Below are 18074 nucleotides of genomic sequence, written 5' to 3' on the forward strand. Positions count from 1 at the left end.
GGTACGGATAAATGTTATTTCGTACTCATTGGGTAACAGATAATTATATAAAATAAATTATATCATAAGAAGAATATTATGCTAAATATTTTACCTTTTTATTTGAATGTTAATTTATTATTTAGTTAAGGAATTGAATTTGTTAGAAAAAATATTTATGATTTTTTTCTGCTTAATAAAAAACTATTACTTTAGAATTAATTGCATATTTATATTTTAATTTTATATTAGTAACTGTGATTGCATATGTATGACATGATAAATTTTGATGATTTATTTGTAAAAATAATAGAACTATTATATTTGTATTATCCATTATTCGCCCATTACCGTTTCGTTACCCGCTAATTTTGATGGTTATGGATAGGGTAGGATAAGGAAAATTCTTAACGGATATGGGTAGGGTATGAGTAAGGTCAATTTTTAGTGGGTATGGGTATGAAAATAGTTTCACCCTACTCCTATCGTACCCATTGATACCCGTACCCTTCTAATTTTGTCTAACTTCTATTTCAAACGTTCATATTCAAGTGTTTTATCTGTTTATAATATTTTATAATGTTACTCGCAATTATTTAAACCAGTGTTGTAAATAACGATATGTTGTCGTCGGACGGACGAGGTACCGCCAAGCAATTAATCGATATGCGGCCGATTAATCAGAATTATACGGACAATTTAACATTTTTATTAAATTTATGTGTATATATAATAATTTATTAAGAAAATATTTAGCTCATTAACTTATCAAATAAATTTAATTTAACTTAGTATTATTATTATAACATGATACTACACTTATTTCTTTTTAACACATAAGCATTTTGCATGTGTAAGTAACACATTTATTTAATGAAAAAATAAATTTGAGAATTAAATTTTTTCAAATACTAATAGCATATTATTTGAAAGGAATGAAACATCCCAACATAAAATTACTAAATTTAATATATGATAACAACTTAATTGTATAAATGAACACGTCGTACTAATTATAAAAATTACATCAATAAGTATGAAAAATATATGGTATATAAATAATAGAAGAATTAATCAATTTCAAAGTAAGAAAAAATATTGAATGTATATCCAAGCACAAATAAAACTACAATACAGGATTTATAAACCTTATTATTACACACTATCACAGAAAAAAAAAAACAATATGAAAATAAATATTCACTAGAATAAACGGGAATAAACGGACGATTAAATGGTGAGACAGCTGATTAATCGGAAAAAAAACGTCTGATTAATCGTTTTCATCTGCAAACAGGCATCCATTAAGTCTATTAGTAACGGTTGGGCGGTTTAATCGACCGTTAAGATCGTTTTTTACAACACTGATTTAAACCTCTATCTGCAAACATTTAAATTATAAATCTATACAGTATTAACTCCTAACTACTTTTGTCTTCAAGCCAATAAAAAAAATATTTTTTAACCATGTAAGATTTTTTAACCACTCTATTTTATTTTACTCTTATTATCCCCGTCCATTTCTCAACGATCCGTGATATATTTTACGAATAAAAAAAATATGAACGTTTTCTACTCGATTTTCTCTTTTAAATGATATCAATGAAGAAATACTTTTGAGTTATTTTAAATTATTATTTTTTAAGTAAAGCTTATGAGCACTTTAAATTTTGAAACATTTAAATATCAGTCTACAACCATTTAAACATCTGATATCATCATTTAAACTACTATCTTCAAGCGTTTAAACCTATGATATCGCTCATGTAGTATCACATATTTAAACCTATGTATAAAATTGTTAAAAGTAGTTGTGTCAAACTTTTAAATAGTTTCAATGTCAGGTTTAAAAAGTTGTAGACTAAGGTTTAAAAATTTGAGAATTTAAAGTGCTAATAGGCTTTACTTAAAAAAAAACAGACTTGAAAAAAAACTCAAAAATATTTCTTCATGGATCTCATTTGAAAGAACAAATCTAGTAAAAAAATATTTTGTTTTTAGCTTCGCAAATTTATCACGGATCGTAGGAAAAATGGACAAGAATAATCAGAGAAAAAAAAGAGCGTTAAAGGAATCTTTCTTTTTTTGGTTTGAAGACAAAAATAGTTAGGAGTTAAAACTATCTAGATTTAGAATTTAAATGTTTATAGATAGAGGTTTAAATAATGAGAGCTGATAATAGTACCCGCACTATACCCGCAGGGGGGACCGCCTAAAATTAAATGTGAAAATACAACTTCTTGTGGGGATCACAAAAATTGCACAATTCATTTTTTTTCTAAAGTATTAATATCTATGAAAGGAAGTATTTATACCTATGATGTGAAGAATTATTTATTGCATGGATTCTTGAAGTGCGAAGATAACAATACACGCACTACAGTACCCAGGGACCACTGAAAATTAAATGCATAAATATAACTCCCTACGGAGACCGCAAAAACTCCACAATTTGAATTTTTTTTTTCTAAAGTATTAATCTCTATACAATTTTCTCTTTCAAATGAGATTCACGATGACGTACTTTTAGGCTCGTCGTTACGCAAGTGTTTATAACTCGCCGTACAAGTATTTATACCTACACTTGCAAGTATTTTTTACATATGACACTAAAAGTATTAATATCTAAGTATTGAAAATATTTATACTTATACATTGAAGAATTTATACCTATGAGATCAACTATGTTTGTTAGAGGAAGGTTGACCCAGAAATGATTGAAGAACTCGAAAAGAGATTATCGTAACAAGTTACGCATCAAAGTATTAATATCTTACTTTTTTTAAGTGCTATCTTATCTTCTAAGTATTTATATCTATGAAGGTTTATAATATCTAAGTATTTTTTTAAATATGATACTGAAAGTATTAATATTTAAGTATTGAAAGTATTTATATTTATGAACTGAAGTATTTATTTTTATAAGGTCAACTATTTTTTTAGAGAAAGGTTGACGCGGAATTAGTGTTGGGACTTTAAAAGGGGAGCATATAATTAGTGGGGACCATAGAGAAATGGTACTGCTGAGATTTTAGAATAATAATTAGTTGAGACTATATAATATATTTTTAGAATAATAATTAGTGGACACAATATAATTAGTGGGGACCATAATATATTATTCCTCTAAGTGTGACTACTGTAGCGTGGGTACAGTGCGGGTACTGAAATAATTATTCTTAAATAATTACGAGTAATATTATAAAAGGTTATAAATAAAGTTTTAAATGCTTAGATATGAGCGTTGGAATTGAAACTTAGATATTAAGTACTTAGAGGCACGCTCGGAGATTTATTTGAGAGGTAGTTATCAGGCTCCAATATGATAATGCCCATTTTTCTAATTACAAAAAAACACATTCAATTATTTTTCAAGGCGCACTATATAATTTGTGTGTGTATATTTTGAAACTGGAAAAGTATGCTTTTAATCATTTATAATAAAAAAAATGAATAAATAAAATTTCTTTAGTTTTGGTTTTCAATGTGAAAAATTATGTTTCGTTTTTGTTTTAATGAGATAGTGTAGAAAAACAGAATTTATATATATATTTAATTATGTTTATACACTAGAGTTAAAAAAAAATTGCTGTTGCTATTTGAATAAAATTAATGTTATTATCTGTAATTATTAAAATTATATTGATTAAAACAAATTTATATCCTCGATCATAATTCATAAATCATAAGGAAACAGAACGACAAATAGAACTAAGAGAATGAAAGGCGTGTGGACCAGTTCCATCTCAACACCAACTTTGAAGTAGTAATATTTGAATGAAAATATCAACCCTGCAACTGGTTTGGGGGGGGGGGGGGGGGGGCTATTGGTAACTTAAACCTTGATTTGCTAGATCCGCAGCTAACATGTTTTGACTTCATACAACGCACAACTGATCAAAGAAACAAAAAAAATATATATAAGAAATGCGCTTCATGAAGGATAACAAGCTTGTTCAACCAACTTGATACCTAGGACAGCGATGTTACTCTAAAACATTGACTAACAATCAGGGCGGATCTCAGTGTATTAAAAAGGTAGCCAAGTTATTCTTATAATTTTAAAATTTTAGTTATATATATTGAAATTTAATTAAAATTACTTTTTTCAGAACTGTCTATATAATTCAGCCTCCCTCAATAATAATCAAATGTTTACTTATAATTTGATAATTATAGTTTTATCTTATAATTGAGAAATTTTAGATTCAAATCTCAATCACCATGTTATGTATTTTAATTTTTAATTTTCAGTCTCTTCTATTGATAGTTTTATAATTCTGCCCCTGCTAACGACGCCTTCAAGTCAAGGTCTTCCCCATGCTTAATTGTCACTGAGTTCACACAATTGTCTTTAAAAATTATTTGCTCGCTTTACTTTAAGTACTCGTTTGTGGAAAAGTCTGCAATTCGTTAAGTGTTTGCTGGGTCAGCCTCATGAAGTCAGTCTGATCAGGTCGTTGGTCAAACATATTTATTTATTCTGTCTTTCCATTTTTCGTTATTGTTATTATTATTGTGGTTGCAGTTCTTCTTCTTGGTTTTTTTGTTTTGTTTTGTGGTGATGATGTTACTAGTGACGTAGTCAGAATTTTCATTAGGGATAGATAAAATAAATTATTATTATTATTTTATTGTATTTAAATTATTAAATTATAAAATATTATTAAATAATTTTCATTGAAAGCGGAATCAGTAATTAACCATGAATTAAAATCGAGAAAATCGGTAGAAATCCACCGAATTAGATCAAAAACTTGATTTTTTGAAAGTTTATTTTGAAGCATAGTTCACAAGACTCTTTTATTAAAATTCAGCTCATTTTGAATAGTTAAACATAATAAAAATAATTTAATACATTACATTAAATTTCAATATATTACTTTATAAAACATTTTAGTCTATTCCTTTCACAAAAATATAACAAATTTATTGTAGTCCCACTATCATACTATTCTTATTAACCTTTTTCTTGTCGGAATATTTCAAAATAGATTAATGAAATACTACCAAAATTGTAACGACTCGGTCAATTTCACTAATCGAGAGCTTCAACTCAATCAGGAGTAGACAAAACTCAAATCCAAACCAACTATATACAAACTTGGTACCGTATTTCAAAATCCAAGGGTAGGCGATTGCCTACCCCTAGATATAGGTGACTCCGCCACTGGATGTTACTGTTATTATAAAATTATAAGTGAGGTTATGGTAATATGCATATTCCATATTGATATTGATTCGTAATATGGATCAATATTTTTATTTTTAAAGTTTAAATAATCGATTTGAACCATTGAACATGATATTTATATAAAATGTACATGGAAATCAAGTTTTACATTCTTTTAGGTTTTTTTTTCATTATTTTGTTAAATAAGTAGACAATCATTTCTTTCGGACGGTCCAAAAATTTTAGATTTTAATTTTTCAACTTATCAAAAATAGTAAACAAAAAGAATCAAAATTTTGGGACCCTACAAAACCACGTTACAATATTGTTCTAAATTTTGCAACTGCCCTGTAAACTCTTGCAGAAAAATTTTAATCTGGAATACTTATAAGTTATAATTAATTAAATATTGAAAACACTGTAGATTAATGGCGTTTTGAATTTTATCCTTGTATATTATCCCTGGCTACCTGTGCTGTAGGATAATTCACCTCTGTTTTCGGCTAATTTAAGATTCCTGCGTCTGTCTAAATTTTATTTTTTATTTGTTTTAACTTATTTTATTTATATTTGTTTTAACTTTACAAGCATGTTTTTTTTTTTTTTATATTTGTTTTTAACTTAGCGAACATGTTGCATTTACATATGATTAGAGGATTGAGGTTGGTATTTTTGGTATATTTCAGTCCAACGCCTTCAATCTAATGCATGGAGCCCGAAATTTTTAAAAACACCATTTTCGAAAAATTAATAAACCAAAACACCCTTCCTGAAATTTTTTATTAAAAACAGCATGACCGCTTCTGTGGAAAGCGGCCACATACAATCGGGCCGCTTTGGGGGGCAGCGACCACAGGATTTTGCTTTTTTTTGCTTTTTTATTTTTGGAAAACAGAAATTTTTTTATTATTTTTATTTTTTGTATTAAAATATTAGAAATGTTGAATATATTTCTTTGAATATAGATGGAATGCAATATAATTTGATCTATTAGAAATACTGCAACAAATAACCCAGATCAATATTTTTCAGGCCGGATTTTTCGCAGCTGTAAGAAAAATTAATATATTTCTTTATGTGTTATTGGAAAAAAATAAAAATGTTTAGATTCTGAGTTATTGATCCCGGTTCAAAAGTCACTTCTAGATAATTCAGAAAATATTGTGATCTTTCTAATACATTTAATTTATAAAAAATTATATCTATTTTGAGAATTATTTTTGAAAAACAATCATTAAATAAATTAAAGTTTTTATTTTTTTTCAAAAATAGATACAACTTTTTATAAATTAAATGTTCTAGAAGGATCATAATATTTTCTGGATTACCTAGAAGTGACTTTTGAACTGGTATCAATAACTCAGAATCTAAATATTTTATTTTTTTTCAATAACACATAAAGAAATATATTAAATTTTCTTACAGCTGCGAAAAATCCGGCCTGAAAAATATTGATCCGGGTTATTTGTTGCAGTCTTTCTAATAAATCAAATTATATTGTATTCCATCTATATTCAAAGAAATATATTCAACATTTCTAATATTTTAATACAAAAAATAAAAATAATAAAAAAAATTGTGTTTTCCAAAAAAAAAAAAACAAAAAAAAACAAAATCCTGTGGTCGCTGCCCCCCAAAGCGGCCCGATTGTATGTGGCCGCTTTTCACAGAAGCGGCCATGCTGTTTTTAATAAAAAATTTCATGAAGGGTGTTTTGGTTTATTAATTTTTCGAAAATGGTGTTTTTAAAAATTTCGGGCGTGGAGCACTCTTTCTGGGGATTTTTTGGCGTGAGATGATTTTTCTAGAGTAATACGCGCTTTGACCTATAATATTTAGTTTATGAACCTGGACAAGCAACCATAATAATTTTATATTTAACTGTGAAACCTTAACTGATCTGTGGCTGCTAGATGCATGGATACTCCTAAAAGATAGATACCTAATTGAACTTATTAGAGCAGCCACAATCTGAGTGGTATGGTTAGCACGTAACAAAGTTTATTTTAATAATGCAGCAATAACTATAGCTTCTTTAGGCTCTCAAATAATTTCTCTTATTACCTTTTGGTGCAAGTCTAACTCAGATGAATCATTTTTAAAACTATCTTTAATCCTTCCAATGGAAATTAATACTTTAATTCAGGCATGCAGTATTATAATTCTCTCGGAGACTGGTACGTCAGAGGAGGAACACATCTCTTGGGATTCCGGGGAAGAACAATGTCTTGGTTTAGAGGGGTCAGACTTCTCTGAATATCTAATAGACAGAGCAAACTGTGATGAGGCCGATGCTACCTACTACCATACCTCTGATCCTACCACTCATACTAGCTCCTCATATGCCAGCAATACTGCCGCACCTTAGTCTTTCCTTTATATTTTGTTATTGTGACTGTATGCATTTTACATGTTCTATGTTTCTTAGCTTACTATATTCTGACTATTAGACATCTCAAAGTTGCTTAACAACTTGTGAGACATTATGCTCTTATGCTATTATGTTTAGATGTAAACTTGCTCAGGCAATTTTGTACAAAACATTCCGTTTCTAATGAAACAGGTGGCCTGTACCACTATTATAAAAAAAAATACGTGCTTTGACCCGAAATTTATATTAATATCCAAAAAAAATATAAAATTTCAAAAACGATTCAGATTTTCGCGTTATTTCGAAAACTATCCAAACTGCAATTTTTTTTTTTTACAGAATTTAGCCCAACTTTCCGCAAAAATTTATAACGGTCTATTGTCATCCCGAACTGCAAAAAAAATTTGCAAAAAGGAAGAACCGCGAAAAAATTTTGCCCTTAGTCCCAAAACTGCTAAAAGAAGTTGTGGTTTCAGAGGGAGGCTATATATGTCACCCTAGCACCAAACCAACCTCACATCTTATTTCTAAATCCCTTGGGCAGCTTATCTCGGAACTCTGATTGTATGATCGATCGGCTCTTCGGTTCATGTATTTTTAATTTTTTAATTTTAATTTTAATTTTAATTTAGAATATAATAAATTAATTTATTCTAAATTGTTTAGAATATTGTCTGAATAATCTAAAAATTCTAAAATAGTTTAGAATAATTTAGGAAATTCTGAAATGTTTTTGAATATCATCAGACTAATTTAGAAAATTTCAAAATAGTTTAGAATAATTTAGAAAATTCCAAAATAGTTAGAATATTGTCGGATTAATTTAGAAAATTCCAAAATAGTTTAGAATAATTTAGAAAATTCCAAAATAGTTTAGAATAATTTAGAAAATTCCAAAATAGTTTAGAATATTGTCCTATTAATTTAGAAAATTCTCAAATGGTTTAGAATATTGTCTGATTAATTTAGAAAATTCTAAAATAGTTTAGAACAATTTAGAAAATTCTCAAATGGTTTAGAATATTATCCGGTAGATTTAGAAAATTTCAAAATGGTTTAGAAGAATTTAGGAAATGGTTTAGAACATTGTCATTCCAAAATGGTGAAGACTGTGATTATGACTGTCTGGACGGTCCAACATCATTGTCGGAACCCGATGATTCATCTGAGAGCATCTCATCCCCACTCTCCAAACTATCATAATAAATTGCATCCACAGGTACATGCGAATAATCACGTATCGGTACCGGTCTACGGACCTAAATAGTTTTGGGTTGAGTTATGGGTTCAAGGTTCCGACTAGTATTGGGTTAGGATCGAGTTTCAGGGATCTGACTGGGTGCAAGGGTATGACTATTCAGGTTCAATTGGGAATTAAAACCGGTATGGTTCGGTTTCAATTCCACAAATAACTCGAGAACAGGTAACCTCTGTGGGTAAGACGCCACAATTCCAGAAATCATTTCGAACTATTGCTGGTTTGTTACTGGTACTAATTGGTAGTCATGTTGGCCATCGGTAGACATATTAAATCTGGCTTGGATTTCCAGATTTGTTTCACTAACATTATACCCAACGAGTTTATAAATTTAATTCTAGAGATAATTAAAGTTATTGTAACACCGTGAACTTTTAAAATTCAGATTTAATTAAAATAATAAGTGGTTAAATCAAATAATATATATATACGTATATACGAAATTAGTGACGTGGATGGTGAAAAATAATTATACGATTAATTGTGTTAAGAAAGAGGAGCAATAGGTGTTATATAAATCATTTAATCAATATCGAATAAGTGGAGGGTTTATTTTGCAAAAATACCACTTACAAGTGGGGCCCCTTTGTCATTCTTTCCTTCCCCCTCCTTCATTTTCCTTCCTGCGTCCCCACCCCTTCCTTTTCTTTTCCTCTTTTCCTTTGTTTCCGCCAAGAGAGAAAGAACGAGAGAGAGAGAGAGTGAGAGAGAGACACCCCGGTGACCGTATTGCGCGAAAACGGAGATTTAGGAAGAGGAGCTCAAATCTCGCACATCCATCCGTTCCATTGGTAATTCCCCTTCCTATTTCTCTCTCATTTCGTGATTCCTTGTTTTTAGGGTTTCGGTGAAAACCCGTAGAATCGTACCAAATTGATTATTCCGTGCCTTTGTTGTTTATATAGTGTAAATTGACTGATTCCGTGTTCCAAAGTGCAACCAAATTCCAATTTACGGATTTTCCCAAAAAAATTGATTAGGGTTTAAATTGTAAAAGTGCCGGACTTTAATAAATTGACCTATGGATAGATCCTAACGAGCACGACTAGCGGGATTGACGAGCTTACCGAGTCGCGAGATCGCGGACCCTCTCCGTGCCCTACATAACCAGGTGCGGGGGTTCACGGGATCTGTTTTGGGGTTTATTCGTAGAACTAAATAACAGTGCATATTATTATATTTATGTTGATTGCTTGATTTAAATAAACTGTGCATAGCATGTTGAATCTCTGATTGAAAGCATTTGTTGCCGCATTGCATTAATTGTGATATTAGTGTAATTGAATTGTATAACTGTTTTGATTCTCATGTTGGTACGGTTTATCGATTGTTGATCTGTCGTTTTGAATAAGTGAGTGGAACCACAGTATGACTTGGATTGATTGTGTGAAGTGAACAGTGTATCATAGTGGAAAGTCTAGCTAGCTACTAGACTTTCATCCAGGACCCTTATGCGCATCTGGAGAATGGCCCTAGTGAACCCAGTACCGGTTGGGTAAGGGAAGTACAGTGTAATTTTAGGTAGAACTGTGGTTCAGTGGTTCAGTGACTCAGTGACAGTGTCAGTGATTTCTTTTGAGAAAAGTGATATTCTGTTGCATATTCGCGGAATATGCCGTGTATATTTTAAGTGATGAATTGATGAGATTGTATGACTTGAAACCAGAAAATAGAACTGTTAAGCCGGAGGTGATCGATAGTTGATATCTGTACCTCATAACCAGACTTATATATATATTATATCTGTGAAACCAAATCTTTCTGGAAATTCGTTGATTGATGTTGATTTTTGTGAATTGAAACCCGTTTGAATCTATTCCCGGTACATGTGCATTTATTATTATTGGTGAATAAGTAAATAGATGCCTTATTGCTAGTGTATTTAGTTCTGGTGATGGATTTCTCACAAATCCAGTAGCCCTTTAAATTCCGCACTGAGAAAACGGATGACAGGTTTTCTCACCCCCCTCCCCTCGGGGAATTTTTCCCTTTGAACTGATATGTGCAGGTAAACGCGAGTGAAGTGGGACTCGGGCTCGACACGTGAGTGTAGGCCGGGCTAATAGGTTATGCCAAACCCTTTTTGTACCCATTTTGAATGTGTAGTTGAACCCGTAGTCGGTTATTTTGATGTATAGGTTGTTATCGAACCGTATTATGTTATAAAACCCTAACGGTATGTTTTAAATGGTTGTTATGATTTAAATGTTGAAATTGCATTTTAAATGTCATTAAAATTGCTAGTGAATGGGGAATAATTGTTTAGTTATACGGGGATTTGATCGGGTTTGAAAACGGGGTGAAATTTCACGAAAATGGGCAAAGGAATGAAAAACAGTACCCTTATTGCGGGCCGCAATAACCCTATTGCGGGCCGCAATGAGAGTAGACAGAGAAAAATTCGCAGCTTAAAAAGCCAACCAGGTCATTGCGGGCCGCAATGAATGGAGGCAGAAGTGCTGTGCAGAGGCTGGGAATTTTGGAATTTATTGCGGGCCGCAATAAATTCATTGCGGGCCGCAATGAATGGAGTCAGAGGCAGTTTGCAGAGGCTGGAAATTTTGGGAAGGGTTGCGGGCCGCAATGGGTTCCCAAAAATACTGTTTGGGTATAACTTAGCCAAATTAAATCGGTTTTGAACCAAACTTGTTTTAAATCAAATCATATGATAATTTGACTAATCTGGGCCGTCGGTTAAAGGATTTTTATGCCATTTGACTTCTTTGAAATCAAATTTTCCGGGCTCTATTGAGCGGTGCTTCGTAACCTCAGACAACGCTCGCAGGGGGCTGCCGCCCCCCTGCCACCCCCCGCATACTAATAGAATCAGGCCCACACACATAAACATAACGTTTTATATATATATATATAGATCTGCATGAACAAAACCGCATTTTAAAACAAAACTGCGCGACCCCCTGTTCCGGGGTGTGACAGTTATAGTTCACGGTTAGCAGTAATGAGTATTTTGCTCGTATACTGTAAAAGATCCCATCATCATTGTATTGGTTTTTCTCTTCAACAAAAAATTTCACATAGATGATGATCATTTTTTATTTTGGTTAGTCTCGATAAAAAAAACTATAATTTTTAAAAAAAATAGCATGTAAGTAATTGAAAAATTAAAATTAAATAACAAAAATTCACTGAAATTTGATTCTCGTATCTGATTCTCTTTTCAACCTTTTTCTCTCTTTTTTCTCTCTTTAATTCAAAATTATAGTGCTACTGAGTGTGTTCTGCGAGGGACACTGTATGTTCGTTTTACAAGGAGAAATGGTCCGAAACCACTAAAAATGTAACGGCTCCCGAACCGCAAAAAAAAAATTGTGGTCCCCCTTTCCGCAAAATTTTTTTGCCGTTTGAATTGGCTCCGAACATTATAGTTTTTTGTAGAAAGTTGGTCTAAAACTGTTAAAAAAAATTGTGGTTTGAGTAGTTTTCGAGATAACGCGAAAATGTGAGTAGTTTCTGAAATTTTATATATTGTTTTAATATAATAAATTTCGGAGCTTTGACTTTAGGGTGCAATAAAGAAAGAACAGTACAAATTTAAATTTTAGTTGGATTGAAAAAAAATCGGTCTATTTAAATATATAATTCAAATCCTCTGAGGTAACATAATATTTTTGTTTGGATCACGGCTGTCTGATCAAAATTTGGACCAATTATATCCGAGGTGAAATGCACGGGATTGTTTTAATAATCGTGCAGATTCTGAATGGACCATCCAGATTGGTTAGAAGCAGAGCCGCTACTATTGAATATGGTCAATTAATTTCTATTTTTTTTAATTTGTTTATTTATACAAGATTTTTATATAGTTTAGAGTAAAATACTATGAATACTATGAAATTGATATTCATTTGAAGCATGAAAAAATAATAGAGTTGATCCTCATAATTCGAAAGTTTGACTCTGTCTTTGCCTTGAGTGATACAAATTGTTTAAACATAAGTGGTCAGCTTTAAGATTCGTACCAAGAGTTAAAAATAGTCTGATTTTCTCTATTCCACCTCAGGTATCCTGAGAGGATACCAATTGTTTACTTGTTCTCAAAATTGGGATTTTGACATTTTAGTACTTTTTACTTTATTTTTTTTTTTTGAAAAAATTGACCCTTTTTAATTACTCGAATTCATTTTACCTAAAGTAACTAAAAATTTAAGTTTAGATTGAACCGTGTAATCTGCTTTGACATTCATGCTTACTAAAAGTGCTCTGTGTATTTCATTTAAGACCGGATTAGTTCAATATTCTAACCAAACAATTCGGATCTAAACTTAATATTTTAGTTACTTCAGAGGATCTGGACTCCTTTAACTTTGGGAACGTTTTCTTTCATATCTCCATGTTGAAATATTTTGATAATTATATTGCCACCTTCTAATTAATTACAAATTGCACTGAATTTATGCGTTGCAACTTGCAACTGTTGAATGTAGGCAACATTACAGCATAAGTCCAAAATTTGAATTAAAGTAACATTAATTTAGCTTAAAGTTGAGCCCAACTTTTTCTAGAAAGATATTTTGTTTATATATTTCTAGGATCACAGATATTTAGAAAAAAAACTAATAGTTTAACTGGTTCTAGATATCATAGTAAGTATAAATTGGAGATCTCGATTCTCCATTTTGCATCAAGGCAAAGAGAGCGGATCAGACATGTATTTTTGAGTTTTAGAGACTCCAAGACCAGTTAATTCATTTTAAAATTTGTATGTTTAAATATTGAAACAAACATACGTAATTTATTTTAAAATAATTATTTTCAACATTTTTTTGAGTGAAAGTTGAAGGTTCAAGGTCATGATTCATCGGTAGTAGATACCAATAATCTTTAAGCATTGGTCGATCAGCAATCGGAGGAAAGGGGGTATCAATTTTTTTTTCCTTTTTTCCGCTAGCTTTGCGGGTGGCAGAGACCAGCGCGGCCTCAACCTCTCATTCCCTAGCTATCAAGGATTAATCAGGATTATTGTTGCAAACTCTCTCTAAAACTCTCGACAAGGATGGAGTAAAATTGAAGGTGCCGACAGACGAGAAAGCCAAAGGCTAGGATTATCATCACCGATTCTTTCTTCTCCTGAAAAATGTAAAAGACAATAAAATGCAAAAGTTGCAGGGGATCGTGAGGTGGGAAGAAGGGGTAGCTTAACTATTGGTCTCTGTTCTCCACCCAAATAGGACGGAGGACATGGATTACTGCAGAGGTGGTAGAGCGGAGACAGAGAAAGAACGAGTTGGAGAGAGAAATGGAGCGGAGGGAGGTGGATGGAGTGGTAGCACTAGAATTTTGTCTTCTATTCTTAGGAGAGAGCACTCTCGATCTCTTCCTTGTTTCAAATTCTTTTAATTTTATCATTAATCATAATTTTATATTTCTAAAATGCTCGAATGAGAGAAGGCAAAAAATCAACTCAAAAAGAAAATAGATACACTATATAAACCGTTAAAGATTTTCCACTGTACAATAAAAATATAATTTAGCCACAATGATCATCTTATTCTTTTTTTTTTTTTTTTGAAGGTCAGCTAGCAATGCTGACAATTCTGATTAGATAAAAGAGTATTTACAAAACTCGCCCTAAATAATTACAATGAAATTGCGTAGATGCTCAAGTAATAAAAATGAAAATTAAGATGAAATTTGTCACTCTATCCTATCCCCCTGCTGATCCTATTGGAGGAGATTGCCGCCAACCAGTTTTTCGCATCCTGTTTGGCTAATTCCCCCAGATTTTCGACTCGCTGTCTCTTTTGAGTGAAAAGACGTCTATTCCTCTCCTTCCAGAGAGCCCAGCATCCTGCTGCCCATAACCTGTCCCACCCATCACGCCCTACCCCTATCAATTTCTGTCTCTCCTTCCACCAGTAGGAGCATAAGTCTATGCCTCCGATTAGAAACACTCTAGGCCCCCCTATGTAAGCCCATAAACGCTTTGTGTATCTACAATTGTATAGTATGTGCACCGTAGTCTCCACGGCCGTGCTCTCAATTTACATTATATCAATTTTTTTTCATCTTATTCTTACTATTGCAATATTTCATACTATATCAATTTTTTTTTTCTGGTACACTATAATTTACATTCTATACATAGACGAATAAGTACGGTTAGAGATACCAATCACCTACTTTACAATACATATTATATTATATTTATATTATTTATACTCTATGCACCATTGAAAATATGGATCATCATAAGGATAAAAATACCGCGATGGAACCCCATTTTGGTAATAATTTTGGGGGCTAGTGGTGGTTGTATTTTCTCCATCTTCTTCCTCTTCTTCTGCGAAATTTTCATCTACTGGCGTCACACTGATGACATCAGCATGACCTAATTTTTTTCTTAGACGAGTCGTCAATTGAACCACGTCTGTTCCTTCACCTACCAGAACAAGTTGATTATCATCAACTAGTTCAACTAATATGACACCTAAAAAGAATGAAGAAAACAATTGTTTATTAATTAGTTTCAGTGTTTCATTTTCCCTATCATTTAATTAGACCTTAGTATTTCTAACAAACTATGAAACCGACGTGAACTGAATTTTGTATTACATCGGTTGGAGAATTTAAAAAATAATAAAAATAACTGTCAAGCATCAAATATAAATTAATTTTTAATTTTAAATCTCTATATTCGTGCAATTAATTTTAGTTACTTTTACTAGTCACATCAACAATTATTATTAACGAAAGAGAAAGTAACGAGAATGAGAGCCAATAAAATGATTTAAAGCAATTTTTTAATAGTTATTTTTAAATTAGAAATTATGTTACATCTCAAAGAGTAGAATAAGAAGTGCAGTGTGCTTTTTGAAATAAAAAGTACTAATACATATATTCTTAGTCCTTGAACTTAACAATTCTTAATTAGTTGCAACTTGCAAGTAATAAATGGATCAGAAATTAAAAAGAAAGAATTATAATTAAGGACAAGGGATATTACCTTCTACTCCAACGGCCGTTTTCAGTGCTTTTGTTTTCTTCTTTTTGTCTAATTCAATTGGTAGCTTAATCACCATCCTTTGCTGTAATTGAATGTAAAACAAAGGGACAAGATTTAAACAATAAAGAAACTATCTAACGGTGAATGTATGGTTGGGAGATCCTGTTATCCAATAAGAGTTACATGCGTTATTGTTACAATGCCATCTCAATGCATATATTAATCATCAAAACTAAATGAATATGTTTGAGTGAGCAAGTTCAAAAAATTAAAATCTTAATTGGTTTTGAGAGAGAGAAATATAGAATGATGAAAGTCTAGCATTTTAACTTTTATTTAATATTTATAAATGATCTTATTTGAATTTCTAATTCACGATTCTTACTGAGGGTGTTGTTTTTTGTTATTAGATTAAATACTAACTTTTATAATCTTAATTGGTCATGTACATAGGTGCAGTGACCAAAAAAAACTTGGAAGCAAACTTTCTCATGAGAGGAAGATCTATTTAGACAACTGGGTGGGGTGGGGATTTTTTTTTTTTAAATAGTATTTCTTTAAATTATTTCAACGGAACAAGTCTTCTTTGGACTGATTTTCGAAAACTAGTCTCCACCGATCCATAGAATCGGTGGAGGAAAAAAAAAACCCATCTACACCTGTCCTAGGGAATGGTGGAGCCAGTTTTGCACTAGCGGATAACCTCGCCACAGAAGATCCCTCATCTATACCTCCACCGATCCCTAGGACCGGTGGAGTCTTGATTTCAAATTTTAACACCACTGCGTATCCTCTGAGATATCTCAATTTTTGCGTGACCAATGTGTCCGGTGCCTATTCGGGGATAGCACAGGGGCCAGTATTATTTTTGCTTTGAGATTCGTGCAAAACTATTTAAATGGTTGAGAGATTCCAAAAAGTCACTCAAAGTTTGAGATATTTGTTGAAGTCATGCAAAGTTCCAAAAAGTCACGCAGGGGGCCAGTATTATTTAAATGGTTGAGATGCGAATTCAAACCTACACCAATTCTGTGGATCGGTGTAGGTTTTGGTGTGGCATTTGGTACAGCATATCTGTGGCGGGGTAAATGTTGGCCCCACTGGTCTCTAGGACCGGTGTAGGTGGGGTTTCGGTGGAGGCTAGTTTTCAGAAATCCGTCTAAAGAAAACTTGTTCCGTTGAAATAATTTAAAAGAATACTATTTAAAAAAAAAAATTTAAAAGTCGGTGGGGGGTGGGGGGGAACGGGGGAGGGGAGTTTCCGATGCCAGGTCGAAGTTGTTTGATCCGTATTAAAATTCGTGTGAACAACATGTCTAATGAGCATCATATTGAATTTGATCTAATGTCAGATGAGAATTGTCTAATACTCATCAAAATTCATGCAGATAACATGCATGTCTGATTGGGCGTCAGACTGAACAACATGTTTGATGAACGTTCAATCAAATTCGATCCGATCTGCATCAAAATTTGCACAACCTTAATGTTGTACACAAAATCTTAAAACGAATAGAACGACTCTAACATGATATTGGTCCTAACCTTGCTCTGATTCCTTAAACGAAGGGTGAGAGAGAGAAAATTAAGTACTAACCTTGCTCATTTTTCTGGTATTTTGGTGCCTGATCCACGCTCTATGTCAGTTGCTACGAGTTGGGGACTTGGGATTGGTGCCTGTGCTGTGCTTTAAATAGCAAGAGCACAGAAAGTTGCTGCGCTTTAAATAGCAAGAGCACAGAAAGGTACTTGTACATATAAAATGACTCCAAACTCCAAAGTCTTTAACTCTTTCGGGAAATTTGGAAGAAACTAACCAACCGACTTTGGTGCTAACAGATATTATGTAAGATCACAGATTCACAGTATTAATCGACTATTAGTAAAAAAAAATGCTATCGCACTAACTGTTTCCATTTCATAAAATGAATATTCCCTGGAACCGCTGGAATCTAGAATACAGTTTCCGCGTCATTACTGATCATTAATTACCAATACAGCATTATAATACAGGGATCGACTAACAGTACCCCCATATCAGTCTCCTAAACGTCTCCCGCACTAAAAGACAAACAACTTTCGACAGGGGACCACTAACTGACTCCAACATCTGATATGGGGGTATTTATACTCTGAGTTAATAGTCAAAACGTATAATATTCATACCTACGAATGTATATTATTCATACTTATTATCAGAACCATTCGTCATATGTAAACACAAGCTGGAGGGGACCAGTAACGACCAGGGGGCCGTTGACGTCTTGTGACAGCCTAAATTGGGGACCGCAACCGTCTGAAAGCGACATTTGCCAATATTGAGGACCAC

At 32.3% G+C, this 18074-nt stretch overlaps 1 protein-coding gene across 1 annotated transcript; it reads right to left on the bottom strand.

Annotated features, from left to right (window-relative positions):
- Positions 1 to 14865: 14865 nt before the first annotated feature.
- LOC144565842 (heavy metal-associated isoprenylated plant protein 16-like) lies at positions 14866 to 17428 on the bottom strand. The gene is made up of 3 exons (XM_078315689.1): positions 17343 to 17428; positions 15746 to 15827; positions 14866 to 15229 (listed from the first exon to the last, which is right to left on the bottom strand). Exons 1-3 carry the CDS (start codon positions 17349 to 17351, stop codon positions 14952 to 14954), a joined length of 369 nt encoding a protein of 122 aa, XP_078171815.1. The 5' UTR covers positions 17352 to 17428; the 3' UTR covers positions 14866 to 14951.
- Between the last annotated feature and the right edge of the window lie 646 nt (positions 17429 to 18074).

This window comes from Carex rostrata, chromosome 14 (genome assembly GCF_964058835.1).
Source record: "Carex rostrata chromosome 14, lpCarRost1.2, whole genome shotgun sequence".
Taxonomy (NCBI): domain Eukaryota; kingdom Viridiplantae; phylum Streptophyta; class Magnoliopsida; order Poales; family Cyperaceae; genus Carex; species Carex rostrata.